Here is a 12272-nt window from a genome sequence, read left to right as displayed (position 1 = left end):
CGATCCCCTACCCCCTTCTAACTCCCTCGTGATGTGGGCATTTTAGCTATTAAAACAATTTTATTAGAGTCTAAATCCGGTCCAACTCTTAATTCTAAGACTATGCGGTCTTCGGTCTCAGACTTCGTCATCCTGGTCTGCATGACTTTCTGAGATTCTGAGTTTCGGTCCCCAGTTCCTGCGTTTGGAGGAGAGCAGGCTGTGGCTCCGCCGGGCCTGTGCCGGGTGGTCTGTCACCCGGCATCCATGACCAAGACCTGCGAGTGATCGGCCTGCCTTGAGGTCCACCAGAGGGAACGAACGTCGGAGACCTGTGTATCCGCAAAGCAAGGTTGGGCACTGCCCGCCCCAGCCAGGGGAGGAGGGTGTGGCTCTTCCTATCTGGGCTGGACGTCGGGGGAGGGGATGGATGAGGCGTGGACATCCGGGAGCAGGTCGGGAAGAGCTGATCTTCTAGGAGGAATGGAGGAGAGGTGGCTGTTGGGGAGGAGGTGAGGGAAAGTTAGTCATTGGGGAGCAGGAGGTTAAGAGCTGGTCATCAGGGAGAGATGGTGGAGGGCTGTTTTTAGATCATTCCCCATCCCTGCAGACAGGTGGGGTGACAAGAGGAGCCTGAGCCAGCTCTGCAGGCTTGGCCAGCTCCCCAGACAGCCTTCGCCTCTATTGGCAGGGACCTGTGATCTCTACGCCTCCCGCTGAGGAATGGGTGTGTGTCTTCTTCAACTACATCTTCTCCCTGGCCCCTTTCTCCCTAGATCCTTCAGCTGTAGTAGGCCCTGAATAAATGTTTGTTAGATGTGTGGTGCTACGTGGTTAACATTTATTGGGCACTCATCATGTGCCAGGTACTGTGCTATGGGCTTTGCAAATATGGAAATCACTGGATCCAAATAGAACCAAGTGTTGGTAACATTATTACTCACACTTTACAGATGAGGAGACTGAGGCTCAGAGAGATGAACCAAGGGGACATGGTTGGTGGGTGACAGATCTGGGATTCAAAACCAGTTAAACAAAGAAAAAACAAAAAAGAAAAAAATTCTATTTCATCCCAAAGCCCATGCTGTTAACCATAAGCTTCCCTGTATGGTTGCTTCCTGGCCCATCGCTGTCCCATATCAAATCTGATATTTTCTGGTACCGGGCAGGCAGTGAGCACCTGGCTTCTGAGTTCAGGACGGTATACTTAATGTGTGCTGAGTTACTGAAGCACCAAGGAGTTGGGCAAACTCCACAGGATCGGGACTTGAAAGAGCAGAGTTCCAGACTGGTTTTGCTGCAATCCAGGCTGTATAACCAGATCGCTGAACTTGATGAGCATCAGTTTTGTTACTATAAAGAGGGCTGTGGTGAGAATCAAATGGAATAATAACTGTGAGAGCGGCAAGATGCCTGAGGATTGCTGTTGAATTTTTATTTAGCTCAGAAATCTCTTTGGTTATGATGTAGTTGAGTTCCCCAGGATCAAGGTCAGGGCTGGCTAAAGCCATGCAGTGTTTGGTTTGCTGATGCCACTCTGATAGTCTTTCAGGGCCTACAAGGGATTCATCAGCCAAGTCTGTTAGAGTCCTCAAGGAGCATCCTTGGGAAGGACCTGAGGAAACTTCTCCAAGTCAACCCCCTTGTCTAACGTGGAGGAGAGATGGGGGCCCAGAATAGGGAAAGGGTATGCCAGGGTCTCACAGTGGGTCAGGGGCAAATGTGGGCTCAAACCCAGGTCATCTGGCTTGCTGTTGTGCTCTTTCCACATACTGCTGCTTATTTTTAGTCAACAAAGAGCAAAGAGTATTGAGCACCTGCTGTGCCAGGCTCAGGGCACAGATTGATGGTCAAGATGGACACAGCCCTGCCCACAAGGAACATATAGTCCAGCAGATCAGCTACATGCTCTGTGTTACTGTGCTACCTGTCCTGGGTGCTGGGGACCTGTGACAGAGTCCCCAGGCCCTAACTTCTCTCCTATGCCCTAGTGTTGTGAAGATTGCTCTAGGAGAAAGGAAGGATGCCACTCTTCTTCCGGAAGCGGAAACCCAGTGAGGAGGCTCGGAAACGGCTGGAGTACCAGATGTGTCTGGTGAGGGAAAATGGATTTCCTCTGAGTCCATCCCCATCACCACCTCTGCCCCATGCAACAGGGCTCCACACTGCACTTGCCCTCCATAAGCCGATCACACTTCTCATTACTCGTTCATGCCCTTCCCTGCTGGACCTCAAGCCCCATTAAAGCAGAGATCATTGGTCCACCTTCAAAATGGACTAGTTGAACCAGATGGTGTCTGTGATCTCTTGAAGCCCCTTAATCCTATGTCTCTTTGCCTGATTTGTCCACTCTGGAAGGATGGACCCTCTTTTTTTAACTCTTTTTATCCCTAGGCAAAAGAAGCTGGGGCAGATGACATTCTTGACATCTCTAAATGTGAGCTCTCAGAGGTAAACTGGGGTGGTGGTTTGCCTGTGAATTTTTGTCTGCCTTTCTTTCTTAGATCACGTATCCCTAGGAAAGATAGATGTGGACTGAGGCTTTTAAAAGGCCAGAAGCTCCTGTCAAGAGGTGTTTCCTTATATTTTGTTCTTGTCCGAGAGAATTGAGATGATCTTTTGGCTTCAACATAGTCTTCAAGAGTCCCAGACTCTAGAAAATGTACTCACAGATTCCTAGGGCACTGGGAGAGCCTGGGATTCTCTGCCAAGCATCAGAGATCTTTCTTTTGCCTCTCATAGCGTTCCTGATGGGGGTGGGGTGGTGGGTGGGCAGGCAGTCACCCGATAGCTGATTGGAAGGGAGGGCTGACCACCCGAGCAGCGTTCCTCCCAGCTTTCCCCAGGCTTAGACTTATTCACCTCCTGCCCTGTCTCTCCCCAACGCGTGTGCCACTCAGAACACAAGTTAAAAACTGGCAGGAGGGGAGGCACTGATTCTTCTTTATCTTATCTTAGATTCCGTTTGGGGCTTTTGCAACATGCAAAGTTCTGCAGAAAAAGGTGAGACGGATCTTCATTTTCAGAGAATTATTTATTGCTTGTTTGCTTGTTTGCAATCAGGTGGGAATTCTAAGAGTTGTCTTCCTGGCACAGACATCCGCCTTCTCTCTGAATCGCACCCTTTCAGTCTGCAGCAGGTGTGTTCACAGGAGAGCAGGCTTTGGCATCAGGCAGCTCTGGCTTTGCAGTCCTGGCTTCGCCCCTCCTGAATTGGGCAACTTCCTTAGGCTCCTACATCTCCGTTTCTTCATCTGAGAAGACATCTGAAATGAAGACATCCGTAGTTCTACTCTCACAGAGCTTTTATTAGAATTACAAGTGAGATAGGTAGGCAGGTAGAAAGAGATATAAATGCCCCGAGTATAATGCCTACCACATAGTAGACACTGAGTAACCGCATTGTTATTAATAATAAAAACTACGGGACTTCCCTGGTGGCGCAGTGGTTAAGAATCCACCTGCCAATGCAGGGGACGTGGATTCGAGCCCTGGTCCGGGAAGATCCTACATGCCACAGAGCACCTAAGCCTGTGCACCACAACTACTGCACCGGCGCTCTAGATCCCATGAGCCACAACTACTGAGCCCGCGAGCCACAACTACTGAAGCCCGCGCGCCTAGAGCCCATGCTCTGCAGCAAGAGAAGCCACCGCAATGAGAAGCCTACGCACCGCAATGAAGAGTAGCCCCAGCTCGCCACAACTAGAGAAAGCCTGCGTGCAGCAACGAAGACCCAATGCGGCCAAAAATAAATTTTTTTTTTAAAGATTTATTGATTGATTGATGGATTGCTATGTTGGGTCTTCGTTTCTGTGCTAGGGCTTTCTCTAGTTGCGGCAAGCGGGGGCCACTCTTCATCGTGGTGCACGGGCCTCTCACTATCGTGGTCTCTCTTGTTGCAGACCACAGGCTCCAGACGCGCAGGCTCAGTAGTTGTGGCTCACGGGCCCAGTTGCTCTGTGGCATGTGGGATCTTCCCAGACCAGGGCGCGAACCCGTGTCCCCTGCATTAGCAGGCAGATTCTCAACCACTGCGCCACCAGGGAAGCCCCAAAAATAAATAAATTTATTTATTTATTTATTTATTTAATTAAATAATAATAATAAAAACTACACTCATTTCATTCTGGTCACCCAGGGGAGATTAAGAGTGGAATGAATGATTTTTCAGAAAGGCATTGCAGACTTGAATGCAGATAGGTAAGAGTATTCTAAACGAAGTATCTAGATGAAGGTAGGGAAAATGTGTTCCATAGCAACAGAGTAGTGAGCTCCTTGACACTGGCAGTATCCATGCAGGGGTTGCCGCCTAACAAAAACAGCAATAGATGACTCGGATTGAGCGCTGGACCACGTGCCAGCCCTGGGCTAAGTGGTTTTTGTCTGTTAGCTTGTTAACCATCAATGGCAGCCCTCAGACAGGAATTTATTATTCTTTATTTTCCACAAGAAGACACTGAGGCTGAGGGAGGTTAAGATCAGGTCAGCTGCACGGGGATGCCTTCTCGGGATGGAAGGTAGAATTAGACCTCTAAGGTCCCTTTCACCCTGGAAATTCCAGATTTTAAGGTCATCTGGTTCCACATTTGGAGACATCCGTTGTGACATCTGCAAGAGCAGAGAACTGGGCAGGGCGGGGCCACTAGCAGCCTGTGCTGAGCTGGCTGCCCCGCCTCCGGCCTTCCCTCCCTGCTGCTCTTCTTCAGCCCAACATGTCAAAACTCTTTTCCACACAGGTGTTGATTGTCCACACGAATCACCTCACTTCCCTGCTTCCTAAATCCTGCAGCCTCCTGAGTCTCGCCACCATCAAGGTACTGGGGCCCTTCTCCCAGGCGTCGGGGACTCGGCGTGGTGTTCTAGGTGGCAGCCAGCATCCCTGCTCCCTTCACGTGCCCTCTGTCAGAGTCTATGCCAGACGTGCCTAGTGCCATGGTGACTCTGGGGTTTAGTCAGCATGTTTTATCGGGCACCTTGTCTGTGCTTTGTGTGGGGTGCAGTTGCAAAGAGAACCAGCCACAGGCCCTGCCCTTAGGGAGCTAGGTGGAAAGGCAAACCATAAGCTCATAGCAAGTGAGCTGGCAGAGAGCAGGGAGACCAATGGGCCCAAACAGGAAGGAATGGGAGGGACGCCAGGTGTTGTGTGGCCAGTGCGTGAAAGCTTGGTGAGCTGGGGCACCTCCCTCCTGACTGTCAGCTCCCCCAGGACAAGGACTGGGATATAGTCACAGTATATGTGAGGTGAGACCCCAGGGTGGTTCCACAGGAACATAAGCTGTGGCAGTGGGTGTACACACTGGGAGAAAAGACTGGCAGCGCAGGCATCAAAGTGGTTTTTATGGCTCATGATGGTGTGCAGGGATTAGGGGTCGTTTTTACTTCTCTTCATTTTTCTGGTCCAACGTGCATTATTTTTATAATCAGAAAAAAGATAACATTAAAAAGTGTTTATGTTTATGTATATATTTCATATGCATTTTATAGTACGTATGTGCACACACACACATATATATATATCCTATTTTTTGCTCATTTTCATTGTTAAAAACATTAGGAAATACAGTTAAGCATAAGGAAAAACATACAATTTCACACTCTAGGGAACTACTATCAATATTTTATTGCATATTTGGTAGTATTTTACTATGCAAATATATATTTATACCACGAGGCGTTTTTAACGTGAATATCTATGCATACTGTTTCATAGCTTACTTTTTTCACTCAACAGTAAAAATAAATGTTTGATAAATAAGAGAATGAAATGGTATGATACTTTTAAAAAGGAAATGAGATGGAATGATCATTTCGTTGGGGAGGAAGGGTTGGTGTTCCTGCTTTCAACACCAGAGGCATCGGGCACCCCTGCCCCACCTCACCCTTGTCTCTCTGGAGCCTGAAATCAGAGGGCCTTTCTCAGCTGGTGACTTCTAGGTGTTAAACTTGTTCCCCTTCCGCAGGTTCTGGATCTTCATGATAATCAGCTGACAGCCCTTCCTGATGATATAGGGCAGCTGACAGCCCTCCAGGTATGGCTTCAGGAAACAGAAAACCCACCTCTGACCACCTAAGTTAGAAATGGCAGCCACACAGACCTGGAATGTTCTGGTAGCACTCTATCTAGCCAGGGCTGCACTTGGTGCCACCGGCTCCTCCCCCTTTGCTCTTGAGATGCCCAGTGATGGCGTCAACATAGCAGTCTGGGCTGTGGGCATCTCTCCACCATATTTTTGGCATGTGATTTTGGGATTTCATCATGAGCTTCCGCAACTTTAAAGAAAAAGAGCACCCAGAGAGTCCCCCTTTTCCAAATGATGAGTTCAGCACTCTGACTCAGCACGTCACTTCTGCTCCTCGTCAGTGGCAGCCCCTGCATTTACTGAGCGTTCACTGCATGCCAGCACCAAGCTAAGCGTTTCGCTCGCGCTGTCGATTGAGTGATTCCTCACAGCCACTCTGTGAGGCAGGTGTTAGCGTCATCCCCGGTTCACAGAGGAAGACGCGCTGTCCTTCACACTCAGATTAAAATCCCTTCTCTTCACTGTGCCCCATCAGACCCTGTATGCTGGGCCCTCCTGTCTTCCCAGCCTCCTTTCCTTCTCTCTCCCCTCCACTGTCGGCACTCAACTCCTAAAACCCTCCGGCCCTCTGCGCTCCACCCCCGGCAGGGCCTCTCCACACGGCTCTTCCTTCTGCCCGAGTGGCTCTTCCTCCGTCTCGGCCCAAATGTCCCTGCGAGTCCTCCCCGACCTCCCCATCTAGGTGGATCCATCTTGTTCGCCTCTGTCTCAACCCGCGTATTTCCCTGAGAGCACTGATTGCAGCCTGTAATTACTAGTCATGCTCAGCTGGCTCCCCTCCTGAACTGTCATCTCTGTGCGGGCAGCGTCCTCACCTAGCGCACTGCCTCCCACATGGAGGAGACTCAGGATGACTTGAATGAACTACCCTGCGAGGTGGGTGCTGTTATCACATTTACAGAAGAGAGAACGGGTCCAGAGGGATGACTGTAACTTGCCCAGGGTCACATGGAGAACATGTGGCTGAATAGTAGTAACTGCCCCCACTGAGAGAGAGACACAATGAATACCTGGGTGTAGGATCTTCTGGGAATTGTTTACGTATATATATTTTTGTAGAATTGCTGTATTCACTGTTTTGTAACCTTTGGATACCTGATAATAACTCGTAACCATCCTTTGGTTCATCAATTATTCATCTGCCACATTATTTTTAATGTGCTTTCTTTTCCATCATATCTATTTTTAATGGCTTCCTCGTGTGTCATCCTGTCAGCCTCGCTCACCTCATGATGCCCCATCCTGGAGGGAGTGTGGCCTTCGGGATCCAGTGAGCCCAGATTTCAATCCCGGCACCACCAGCTACCGGCCTTGACGCCTTGGGAAGATCCCATTGCCTTTATGCAGCTCAGCTTCCTTCTGCTAACACTGGGATAACTAGGCCTCATCAAGTGCTGCCTCACCTGGATCCCTGAATCTGCTCGTCTCCTTCTTCCTCCTGCCCTGATTGTGGGGCCATTGTTGGCTATTTTGTGGTCAATATAAATGATACAACCTCAGCAAGAACTAGGTTTAATGTCTGGCTTTGCCCTCCTGGACACATGACTTCACTGCTCTGAGCCTCAGTTTTCCCATCTCTCAAATGGGATCATAACAATCTTTATCTTCCTCACAGGGCTGTCAGGAGATAAAGAGGTGTGTGTGGTGCCCGGATGACGCCTGGCCTGAAGCAGGGTAGACACTGTTGTCTGTGTGTGCACGTTCTCATGCCATTTTTCCCTCTTTCTTAGGTCTTGAACGTGGAAAGGAATCAACTGACGTATCTCCCACGTTCCATTGGGAACCTGATCCAGCTGCAGACCCTCAACGTAAAAGGTAGGGGCCAGGAAGCCCTGTCCATGTAACCCTTGGTCAGCTCTGGGCTGACCCAGCCGGCATCCACAGGGTGCTCTTCCTGAGAACCATTGAGCACGAGGGCAGCCAGCCCCCAGGTGTCACTCTAAACTGTCTGACTTCCTGTTTAGTCCATCTGTCTTCATGGTAACCAGAGACAGGGCACCTGGAGGGTTCCTGTGACTCCTCCGAGCCAGGGCCTCACAGGGAGGGGGGCAGACAATGTTGACAGCTAGGCCCCCGAGGCTCAGTCGTTGGTGTTTAGAACAGTGGTGGACTGACTGGGCGAGAGTGATTCTGAATAGCGCTTCCCGCCACTGAAGAGCACTTCCAAATTCAGCGGTGCTGTGAGCCTCATGACAAGTCCCTGAGGTAGGGAGAGGAAGGAGATCTTATCCCCAATTTACACGTGAGGAAAACAAAGCTCAGAGAGCAGTGACTTGCTCCAGACCACCCAGTACGATAGTGACAGAGCCGAGATTCTAATGCGTGCGTCCCCGTACCCCCAACTCTTTCATTTCTTGTTGGCCTTAAGCACTTTCTGTACAGAATGCCCCAGTTTACCCATTTGTAACATATAAACAATGATAAAAATAATGGTACCCAACTTACTAATCACTTACTATGTGATAGGCACTGTGCTGAGCACCTCATATGCATAATCTCATTGAATCCCTCAATATTCCTATGAGGCCAAATAGTATTATCATCCGCATTTTACAGATGAGGAAACTGTGGTCCAGGGAGGCCGTCAGTTTTCCAAAGTCACTCAGCTAATAAGTGGTGGAATGGGAACTTGAACCCAGGTCACTGAAACTCCACTGCCGTGATTTTCCTTATGGAGCCTCAGGTTCCAGGCCCTGGCACATGCCCCAGGCTCAGAGGGGGGCACCCTCCTCCCTGAGTCCTCACGGGAGTCAGGCAGGAAGATGGTGAAGGGATTTTGGGGTGCTGAGCTGTGCCATTGGGATCCCTCCAGACAATAGGCTGAAGGAGCTTCCAGACACCTTGGGGGAGCTTCGGAGCCTGCGTACTCTCGACATCAGTGAAAGCGAGATTCAGAGGTTGCCGCAGATGCTGGCGCACGTTCGAACCCTGGAGGTAGGTGGCGAGATGTTCTCACCTGTGGTCCTACCTGGCCTTCCCACCGCTCCCCTCCCACATTCCTGGAGGCCTGCCCTGGTCACAGGGTTCTGGGGTCACAGAGATCTCAACATCCTCAGGGGTTCACAGAGCCTGAAGTGTGAACCGTTGTAATTATGTGACTTTTGCTGCCATGATGGAGGCAGAAAAGCAGATTTCTAGAGTGAAGAGATATTGCCAAATCCTGACGGGGTTAATTAACATTCTACGAAAGACATGGTATTTGAGCCAGACCTTGAAAGAGGAAAAAGCTTTGGAGAAATAGACACGGGTAACGAGAGCATTCCAGGTGGAGGAAACAGTTCGGGAAAAGGCAGGAGGTGGGAAAGCCCAGGACACGTTAAGAGAAGAGCGGGGAAGCTGATGTGCCTGGAGGGTCCAGGGCATAAAGAGCCCGGGCGCCGTCAGGGAGGGAGTGGCCTCAGCTTGGAGCTGCAGAAACTGAGATTCATCAGAGCAGGGGGTAGTGGGCAGGGGAAGGTGAGCACCGGGGACACTGTGTTAGTCTCCCAGGGCTACCCTAACGAAGCACTCCAGGCTGGGGAGCTTAAACAATAGACTTTTCTTCTCTCACATTCCTGGAGGCTGGAAGTCCAAGATCAAGGTCTCGGCAGGGTTGGTTTCTACTGAGGCCTCTCTCCTTGGCTTGTGGACGGCTGTCTTCTCCCTGTGTCCTCACATCGTCCTCCCTCAGTATGTGTCTTATGTCCTAATTTCCTCATCTTTTAAGGACACCAGTTGATACTGGATTAGGGCCCAGACAGGTGTCTTCGTTTCAAACTTGATTACCTCTTTAAAGACGTTACATCTTGATCGTGTTGAGCAGTGAAGTGAACGACATATAAAGAGGGGTCCCCTTGTGTCTGCAGACTCTGAGCCTGGACGCGTCATCCATGGTCTACCCCCCACAGGAGGTGTGCGGCGCCGGCACGGAGGCCATTCAGCAGTTCCTTTGCAAAGGTAAAGCCAGGCAGCCTGCCTCCTTCACTCAGTAAGCACCAGACATGACCCCGGGACTGCTCTGCGCCAGCCAGGTGACTGGGGGAGGCCACGGTCCCTGCCTGCTCAGAGCTCTCCAGATCTGGCAGGAGAAACAGGCAAAGCAGAGCGTCACACTAGGAAGTACGATTACCGATCGTGGCTACAAGAGAGTAGAACGGGGCGTCTGGTTTAGTCTGGGCCCTTGGGGAAGGTCTTTCCAAGAAAGTGGCTCGACTGAAACCTGAGGGATGATTAGAAAAGAGAGAAGGATGTTCCTGGCAGAAGGAGGTGCATGTTGAAGGGCCTGGAGGGGCGGGGGAGTGGGAAGCATGACAGAGAGAAGGCCAAGTGGCTGGGCGCAAAAGTAGAGGCGGGAGGAACAGACGAGGCTGGAGAGGGCACCCGGCCGGTATCAAACAGGAAAGGGATTTGATCAGATTTGCTTTTTACAAGACCACTCCAGCTGCAGTAAAGAGGAGGGATTGGAGGAAGCAAGGACGGGGACCAGTTAGGAATTCACTGGGGTCGTCCAGGAGAGAGATCACCGTGGGTTGGACTTGGAGGAGTGGCTAGAACCCAGGGCCACCCCTGGACTGGGTGCCAGGAGGGGAAAGCAGTGTACCCAGTTACCTCCTGTCAGCCTGGATGTTCTTAATTAGGGGCTCTTGTCCACCTGTGGAAATTTTAGAACATGGCCAAGACTTGCATACATATGGTCATCTGATTTATGACAGAGGTGCCATTGCAAAGCAATGAGAAGGAAAAGCAAGGGTCTTTTCAATAAACAATTCTGAATCAATTGGATATTCATATGGGAAAAAAAAGAACATTAACCTCTTCCTTAGACAGGCAGCACTAACCATAAAAGACTGATAGATTAGATTTCATTAAATCAAAAACTTCTTCTCTTCAAAAAACACCATATGGGGAAAGAAAAGCCAAGCCATAAAGTTGGAGTTGATATCTGCAATGCATACATATCCAACAAAGGACTTATTCCTAGGAGATAAAAAGAACTTCTACAGATCAATAAGGAAAAGCTGTTGTCAAAAGACTTGAATCGGAATTTTATAGAAGAGAATATCCAGAGGGCCAATAGTATCTGAAAAAAGTGCTCAACATCGCTTTAGTCAATTAAAAAAAATGCAGATTAACCCAGGGATGCAAGGATTCTTCAATATACTCAGATCAATCAATGTGATACACCACATTAACAAATTAAGGACTAAAAACCATATGATCATCTCAATAGATGCAGAAAAAGCTTTTGACAAAATTCAACACCAATTTATGATAAAAACTCTCCAGAAAATGGGCATAGAGGGAACCTACGTCAACATAATAAAGGCCATATATGACAAACCCACAACAAGCATCGTACTCAGTGGTGAAAAACTGAAAGCATTTCCACTAAGATCAGGAACAAGACAAGGATGTCTACTCTCACCACTCTTATTCAACATAGTTTTGGAAGTCCTAGCCACAGCAGTCAGAGAAGGAAAAGAAATAAAAGGAATCCAAATTGGAAAAGAAGAAGTAAAACTGTCACTGTTTGCCAATGACATGATACTATACATAGAAAATCCTAAAGATGCCACCAGAAAACTACTAGAACTAATCAATGAGTTTGGTGAGGTTGCAGGATACAAAATTAATGCACAGAAATCTCTGGCATTCCTATACACCAACAACAAAAAAGCAGAAAGAGAAATTAAGGAAACACTCCCATTTACCATTGCAGCAAAAAGAATAAAATACCTAGGAATAAACCTGCCTAAGGAGGCGAAAGACTTGTACTCAGAAAACTATAAAACACTGATGAAAGAAATCAAAGATGACATGAACAAATGGAGAAATATACCATGTTCTTGGATTGGAAGAATCAATATTGTGAAAATGACTATACTACCCAAAGCAATCTACAGATTCAGTGCAATCCCTATCAAACTACCAATGGCATTCTTCACAGAATTAGAACAAAAAATCTTGCAATTCGCATGGAAACACAAAAGACCCCGAATAGCCAAAGCAATCTTGAGAAAGAAAAACGGAGCTGGAGGAATCAGGCTCCCGGACTTCAGACTATACTACAAAGCTACAGTAATCCAGACAGTATGGTACTGGCACAGAAACAGAAATATATATCAATGGTACAGGATAGACTGCCCAGAGACAAACCCACACACGTATGGGCACCTAATTTATGACAAAGGAGGCAAGAACATACAATGGAGAAAAGACAGCCTCTTCAAT

The 12272-nt window shown here is 48.7% G+C and overlaps 1 protein-coding gene across 5 annotated transcripts in view; it reads left to right on the top strand.

The window, feature by feature from the left end:
• The window catches only part of LRSAM1 (leucine rich repeat and sterile alpha motif containing 1), a 45870-nt gene that overhangs the window by 394 nt on the left and 33204 nt on the right, over positions 1 to 12272 (top strand). For 2 of the 5 annotated variants that reach the window (XM_068553847.1, XM_068553844.1), the window contains exons 2-10: positions 176 to 331; positions 1971 to 2074; positions 2374 to 2430; positions 2938 to 2982; positions 4719 to 4796; positions 5943 to 6011; positions 7793 to 7877; positions 8875 to 8996; positions 9908 to 9998. In XM_068553847.1, the coding sequence (XP_068409948.1) occupies positions 2003 to 2074; positions 2374 to 2430; positions 2938 to 2982; positions 4719 to 4796; positions 5943 to 6011; positions 7793 to 7877; positions 8875 to 8996; positions 9908 to 9998 (619 nt within the window). In that variant the 5' untranslated portion in view covers positions 176 to 331; positions 1971 to 2002. Of the gene's footprint in view, positions 1 to 99; positions 332 to 670; positions 707 to 1970; positions 2075 to 2373; positions 2431 to 2937; positions 2983 to 4718; positions 4797 to 5942; positions 6012 to 7792; positions 7878 to 8874; positions 8997 to 9907; positions 9999 to 12272 lie in introns of all 5 variants that reach the window. The other 3 variants (XM_068553848.1, XM_068553845.1, XM_068553846.1) reach the window with 3 other exon arrangements.

Source organism: Eschrichtius robustus, chromosome 10 (assembly GCF_028021215.1).
Source record: "Eschrichtius robustus isolate mEscRob2 chromosome 10, mEscRob2.pri, whole genome shotgun sequence".
Lineage (NCBI taxonomy): Eukaryota > Metazoa > Chordata > Mammalia > Artiodactyla > Eschrichtiidae > Eschrichtius > Eschrichtius robustus.
The sequence above is the reverse complement of the archived record's forward strand: the minus strand, read 5'-3'. Positions and strand labels throughout refer to the sequence as shown.